This window comes from Petromyzon marinus, chromosome 84 (genome assembly GCF_048934315.1).
Source record: "Petromyzon marinus isolate PM22_M1 ecotype Great Lakes invasive population chromosome 84, UKy_Petmar_22M1.pri1.0, whole genome shotgun sequence".
In the NCBI taxonomy this organism is placed as follows: Eukaryota; Metazoa; Chordata; class Hyperoartia; order Petromyzontiformes; family Petromyzontidae; genus Petromyzon; species Petromyzon marinus.
The window spans coordinates 3,860,720-3,868,219 of record NC_133749.1 but is presented as its reverse complement, the minus strand read 5'-3'; the positions used below and the strand labels follow the sequence as shown (position 1 = coordinate 3,868,219).

The following is a 7,500-nucleotide window of genomic DNA, read 5'->3' as shown; positions in this document are numbered from 1 at the left end:
ACACACACAGAGAGACACACACAGAGAGACACACACAGAGAGACACACACAGAGAGACACACACAGAGAGACACACACAGAGAGACACACACAGAGAGACACACACAGAGAGACACACACAGAGAGACACACACAGAGAGACACACACAGAGAGACACACACAGAGAGACACACACAGAGAGACACACACAGAGAGACACACACAGAGAGACACACACAGAGAGACACACACAGAGAGACACACACAGAGAGACACACACAGAGAGACACACACAGAGAGACACACACAGAGAGACACACACAGAGAGACACACACAGAGAGACACACACAGAGAGACACACACAGAGAGACACACACAGAGAGACACACACAGAGAGACACACACAGAGAGACACACACAGAGAGACACACACAGAGAGACACACACAGAGACACACACAGAGACACACACAGAGACACACACAGAGACACACACAGAGACACACACAGAGACACACACAGACACACACAGAGAGACACACACAGAGAGACACACACAGAGAGACACACACAGAGAGACACACACAGAGAGACACACACAGAGACACACACAGAGACACACACAGAGACACACACAGAGACACACACAGAGACACACACAGAGACACACACAGACACACACAGAGAGACACACACAGAGAGACACACACAGAGACACACACACAGAGACACACACACAGAGACACACACACAGAGACACACACACAGAGACACACACACAGAGACACACACACAGAGACACACACACAGAGACACACACACAGAGACACACACACAGAGACACACACACAGAGACACACACACAGAGACACACACACAGAGACACACACACAGAGACACACACACAGAGACACACACACAGAGACACACACACAGAGACACACACACAGAGACACTCCCCCACCCACGTGGTCCACTCCCCCACCCACGTGGTACACTCCCCCACCCACGTGGTACACTCCCCCACCCACGTGGTACACTCCACCACCCACGTGGTACACTCCCCCACCCACGTGGTACACTCCCCCACCCACGTGGTATACCCCCCACCCACGTGGTACACTCCCCCACCCACGTGGTACACCCCCCCACCCACGTGGTACACTCCCCCACCCACGTGGTACACTCCCCCACCCACGTGGTACACTCCCCCACCCACGTGGTACACTCCCCCACCCACGTGGTACACTCCCCACCCACGTGGTACACTCCCCCACCCACGTGGTACACTCCCCCACCCACGTGGTACACTCCCCCACCCACGTGGTACACCCCCCACCCACGTGGTACACCCCCCACCCACGTGGTACACTCCCCCACCCACGTGGTACACCCCCCACCCACGTGGTACACCCCCCACCCACGTGGTACACTCCCCCACCCACGTGGTACACCCCCCACCCACGTGGTCCAGGCTGAGTGTTTGTTGTGACGAGGAGTGGAGGCGGCGTGAGAGGAGCCGGCCACAACGAACGGCGACGGGGGTGAGCTCAGGGCGACCCTGGTGAGACATCAACAAGAACAACAATAACAAGATTAACAACAACAATAACAACATCAACATAAACAACAACAACATCAACAACAACATCATCAACATCAACAACAACATCAACAACAACATCAACAACAATAATAACATAAACAACAACAACATCAACAACAACATCATCAACATCAACAACAACATCAACAACATCATCAACAACAACAACATCAACAACAACATCAACATCATCAACAACATCAACAACATCAACATCATCAACATCAACATCATCATCATCAACAACATCAACATCATCAACAACTTCAACAACATCAACAACATCAACAACAATAACATCAACAACAACAACATCAACAACAACATCAACAACAATAACAACATAAACAACAACAATAACAACATCAATAACAAGATTAACAACAACAATAACATCAACATAAACAACAACAACAATAACATCAACAACATCAACAACAACATCAACAACAACAACATCAACAACATCATCAACATCATCAACAACATCAACAACAACATCAACATCATCAACAACATCAACAACATCATCAACAACAACATCAACAACATCATCAACAACATCATCATCAACAACATCATAAACAACAACATCAACAACATCATCATCACAACAATAAAAACAACAACAACATCAACAACAACATCAACAACATCAACATAAACAACAACAACAACATAAACAACAACAACAAACAACAACAACATCAACAACAACATCAACAACAACATCAACAACATCAACATAAACAACAACAACATAAACAACAACAACATCAACAACATCAACATAAACAACAACAACATCAACATAAACAACAACAACATAAACAACATCAACAACAACATCAACAACATCAACATAAACAACAACATCAACATAAACAACAACAACATCAACAACAACATAAACAACAACATCAACAATAACAACATCAACAACATCAACAACAACATCTTTGGTTCTTTCGGTAAAGTCACGTAGAATGATAATAAAATAATAAATTGATAAAATAAAATAACACAATAATATTCTCACGACGTTTCGGCCACAACACAAGCGGCCTTCATCAGGGTGAAGGGGACGAGACTGTCTGGTAGGACAGCGCTGGAGTGAAAGAGCCACGTTCAGATCGCGGCCTTTAAGCTGTGTGAGAGGAAACAAAGCGCCTTAGAGTCGCGGCATCTCTTCAGAAAGGTGAGAGACTCGATTAGTTGAGCCGCGACTCTAAGGCGCTTTGTTCCTCTCACACAGCTTAAAGGCCGTATCTGAACGTGGCTCTTTCACTCCAGCGCTCCCGGAGACACGACCAGTCTCCCCGTGTCTCCCCGTGTCTCCCCCCCCTACCCCCCCGTGTCTCCCCCGTGTCTCCCCCGTGTCTCCCCGTGTCTCTCCGTGTCTCCCCGTGTCTCCCCGTGTCTCTCCCCCCTACCCCCCCGTGTCTCCCCATGTCTCCGCCGTGTCTCCCCGTGTCTCCCCAGTGTCTCCCCCGTGTCTCCCCGTGTCTCCCCGTGTCTCTCCCCCCTACCCCCCCTTGTCTCCCCGTGTCTCCCCCGTGTCTCCCCCGTGTCTCCCCGTGTCTCTCCGTGTCTCCCCCTGTCTCCCCGTGTCTCTCCCCCCTACCCCCCCGTGTCTCCCCATGTCTCCGCCGTGTCTCCCCGTGTCTCCCCGTGTCTCCCCAGTGTCTCCCCCGTGTCTCCCCGTGTCTCCCCGTGTCTCTCCCCCCTACCCCCCCTTGTCTCCCCGTGTCTCCCCCGTGTCTCCCCGTGTCTCCCCGTGTCTCTCCGTGTCTCCCCGTGTCTCCCCGTGTCTCTCCCCCCTACCCCCCCGTGTCTCCCCATGTCTCCCCATGTCTCCCCATGTCTCCGCCGTGTCTCCCCGTGTCCCCCCGTGTCTCCCCCGTGTCTCCCCGTGTCTCCCCGTGTCTCTCCCCCCTACCCCCCCGTGTCTCCCCGTGTCTCCCCCGTGTCTTCCCGTGTCTTCCCGTGTCTCCCCGTGTCTCTCCCCCCTACCCCCCCGTGTCTCCCCCGTGTCTCCCCGTGTCTCCCCGTGTCTCCCCCGTGTCTCCCCCGTCTCTCCCCGTGTCTCTCCCCGTGTCTCCCCGTGTCTCTCCGTGTCTCCCCCGTGTCTCCCCGTGTCTCCCCCGTGTCTCCCCCGTCTCTCCCCGTGTCTCTCCCCGTGTCTCCCCGTGTCTCTCCGTGTCTCCCCCGTGTCTCCCCCGTGTCTCTCCCCGTGTCTCCCCGTGTCTCCCCGTGTCTCTCCCCCCTACCCCCCCGTGTCTCCCCATGTCTCCCCCGTGTCTCCCCCGTGTCTCCCCGTGTCTCCCCGTGTCTCTCCCCGTGTCTCCCCGTGTCTCTCCGGTGTCTCCCCCGTGTTTCCCCCGTGTCTCCCCGTGTCTCTCCCGTGTCTCTCCCCCCTACCCCCCCGTGTCTCTCTGTGTCTCCCCTGTGTCTCCCCGTGTCTCCCCGTGTCTCCCCCCATGTCTCCCACCATCGCGATGTCTCCCAGTGCGTAGACGTTGGGCACGCTGGTTCTGTCTGCCGGAGACACGACCAGTCTCCTCGTGTCTCCCCCGTGTCTCTCCGTGTCTCTGTCTCTCCGTGTCTCCCCCGTGTCTCCCCGTGTCTCCCCGTATCTCCCCGTATCTCCCCCGTGTCTCCCCGTGTCTCCCCGTGTCTCTCCCCGTGTCTCTCCCCGTGTCTCCCCGTGTCTCCCCGTGTCTCTCCCCGTGTCTCCCCGTGTCTCCCCGTGTCTCCCCGTATCTCCCCCGTGTCTCCCCGTGTCTCCCCGTGTCTCTCCCCGTGTCTCCCCGTGTCTCCCCGTGTCTCTCCCCGTGTCTCTCCCCGTGTCTCCCCGTGTCTCCCCCGTGTCTCCCCCGTGTCTCTCCCCTTGTCTCCCCCGTGTCTCCCCCGTGTCTCCCCCGTGTCTCTCCCCTTGTCTCCCCCGTGTCTCCCCCGTGTCTCCCCGTGTCTCCCCGTGTCTCCCCCGTGTCTCCCCGTGTCTCCCCGTGTCTCTCCCCGTGTCTCCCCGTGTCTCTCCCCGTGTCTCTCCCCCGTGTCTCCCCGTGTCTCCCCCGTTTCTCCCCCGTGTCTCCCCGTGTCTCCCCCGTGTCTCTCCCCTTGTCTCCCCCGTGTCTCCCCCGTGTCTCCCCCGTGTCTCTCCCCTTGTCTCCCCCGTGTCTCCCCCGTGTCTCCCCGTGTCTCCCCGTGTCTCCCCCGTGTCTCCCCCGTGTCTCTCCCCTTGTCTCCCCCGTGTCTCTCCCGTGTCTCTCCCGTGTGTCTCCCGTGTGTCTCCCGTGTCTCCCCGTGTCTCCCCGTGTCTCTCCCCCCTACCCCCCCGTGTCTCCCCGTGTCTCCCCGTGTCTCTCCGTGTCTCCCCGTGTCTCTCCCCCCCTACCCCCCCGTGTCTCCCCCGTGTCTCCCGTGTCTCCCCGTGTCTCCCCCCGTGTCTCCCCTGTGTCTCCCCGTGTCTCCCCGTGTCTCCCCGTGTCTCTCCCGTGTCTCTCCCCTACCCCCCGTGTCTCCCTGTGTCTCCCCTGTGTCTCCCCGTGTCTCCCCGTGTCTCCCCCCGTGTCTCCCACCATCGCGATGTCTCCCAGTGCGTAGACGTTGGGCACGCTGGTTCTGTCTGCCGGAGACACGACCAGTCTCTCCGTGTCTCCCCCGTGTCTCTCCGTGTCTCTGTCTCCCCGTGTCTCCCCGTGTCTCCCCGTGTCTCCCCCGTGTCTCCCCGTGTCTCCCCCGTGTCTCCCCGTGTCTCCCTGTGTCTCTCCCCCCCGTGTCTCCCCGTGTCTCCCCGTGTCTCCCCCCGTGTCTCCCCGTGTCTCTCTGTGTCTCCCCGTGTCTCCCCCCGTGTCTCCCGTGTCTCCCGTGTCTCTCCCCGTGTCTCCCGTGTCTCCCGTGTCTCTCCCCGTGTCTCCCCCCTTGTCTCCCCGTGTCTCCCCCCCGTGTCTCCCACCAGCGCGATGTCTCCAAGTGCGTAGACATTGGGCACGGTGGTTCTGTCTCCCGGAGACACGACCAGTCTCCCCGTGTCTCCCCGTGTCTCTCCGTGTCTCCCCGTGTCTCCCCGTGTCTCCCCGTGTCCCCCCGTGTCTCTCCGTGTCTCTCCCGTGTCTCCCCCCCGTGTCTCCCACCATCGCGATGTCTCCAAGTGCGTAGACGTTGGGCACGCTGGTTCTGTCTCCCGGAGACACGACCAGTCTCCCCGTGTCTCCCCGTGTCTCCCCCATGTCTCCCCCGTGTCTCCCCGTGTCTCCCCCATGTCTCCCCCCGTGTCTCCCCGTCTCTAGCCGTCTCCCCCCGTGTCTCCCCGATGTCTCCCCCGTGTCTCCCCCCATGTCTCCCCGTGTCTCCCCGTGTCTCCCCGTGTCTCCCCGTGTCTCCCCGTGTCTCCCCGTGTCTCCCCCCGTGTCTCCCACCATCGCGATGTCTCCCAGTGCGTAGACGTTGGGCACGCTGGTTCTGTCTCCCGGAGACACGACCAGTCTCCCCGTGTCTCCCCGTGTCTCCCCCATGTCTCCCCCGTGTCTCCCCGTGTCTCCCCCATGTCTCCCCCCGTGTCTCCCCGTCTCTCCCCGTGTCTCCCCCGTGTCTCCCCGATGTCTCCCCCCGTGTCTCCCCCCATGTCTCCCCGTGTCTCCCCGTGTCTCCCCGTGTCTCCCCGTGTCTCCCCCGTGTCTCCCCGTGTCTCCCCCCGTGTCTCCCACCATCGCGATGTCTCCCAGTGCGTAGACGTTGGGCACGGTGGTTCTGTCTGCCGGAGACCCGACCAGTCTCCCCGTGTCTCCCCGTGTCTCCCCCGTGTCTCTCCCCGTGTCTCCCGTGTCTCCCCGTGTCTCCCCGTGTCTCCCCCCCGTGTCTCCCACCAGCGCGATGTCTCCCAGTGCGTAGACGTTGGGCACGCTGGTTCTGTCTGCCGGAGACACGACCAGTCTCCCCGTGTCTCCCCGTGTCTCCCCGTGTCTCCCCCCATGTCTCCCCGTGTCTCTCCCCCCCCCCCGTGTCTCTCCCGTGTCTCCCCGTGTCTCCCCCCGTGTCTCCCACCATCGCGATGTCTCCCAGTGCGTAGACATTGGGCACGCTGGTTCTGTCTGCCGGAGACACGACCAGTCTCCCCGTGTCTCCCCGTGTCTCCCCGTGTCTCCCCGTGTCTCCCCCCGTGTCTCCCACCAGCGCGATGTCTCCCAGTGCGTAGACGTTGGACACGCTGGTTCTGTCTGCCGGAGACACGACCAGTCTCCCCGTGTCTCCCCGTGTCTCCCCGTGTCTCTCCGTGTCTCCCCCCGTGTCTCCCCGTGTCTCCCCGTGTCTCTCCGTGTCTCCCCCCGTGTCTCCCCGTGTCTCCCCGTGTCTCCCACCAGCGCGATGTCTCCAAGTGCGTAGACATTGGGCACGCTGGTTCTGTCTGCCGGAGACACGACCAGTCTCCCCGTGACAGAGTCTGTCTCCACGCCGATAGAGGCCAGGTTCAAGTCCGCAGTGCAAGGATCACGTCCTGAGACACACCGGGGAGATGAGGATGGGAGAGGAGGGGAGATGGGGGGAGATGGAGGGGAGATGGGGGGGAGATGGGGGGGAGATGGAGGGGAGATGGGGGGGAGATGGAGGGGAGATGGGGGGGAGATGGGGGGGAGATGGGGGGGAGATGGGGGGGAGATGGTGGGGAATGGGGGTGAGATGGGGGGGAGATGGGGGGGAGATGGAGGGAGATAGGGGGGAGATGGGGGGGAGATGGAGGGGAGATGGGGGGGAGATGGGGGGAGATGGGGGGAGATGGAGGGGAGATGGGGGTGAGATGGGGTGAGATGGAGGGGAGATGGGGGGAGATGGGGGGGAGATGGAGGGGAGATGGGGGTGAGATGGAGGGAGATGGGGGGGAGAGGGGGGGAGATGGGGGGAGATGGGGGGGGAG

The 7,500-nt window shown here is 59.6% G+C and overlaps 1 protein-coding gene across 1 annotated transcript in view; it reads right to left on the bottom strand.

The window, feature by feature from the left end:
• The window catches only part of LOC116936838 (thioredoxin reductase 2, mitochondrial-like), a 55,470-nt gene extending 51,299 nt beyond the window's left edge, over positions 1–4,171 (bottom strand). Inside the window, exons 1-2 of the mRNA XM_076057763.1 lie at positions 4,078–4,171; positions 1,446–1,541 (exon numbers count right to left, since the gene is read on the bottom strand). Coding sequence (XP_075913878.1) covers positions 1,446–1,541; positions 4,078–4,080 — 99 coding nt within the window. The 5' untranslated portion in view covers positions 4,081–4,171. The remainder of the gene's footprint in view (positions 1–1,445; positions 1,542–4,077) is intronic.
• Positions 4,172–7,500: the final 3,329 nt, after the last annotated feature.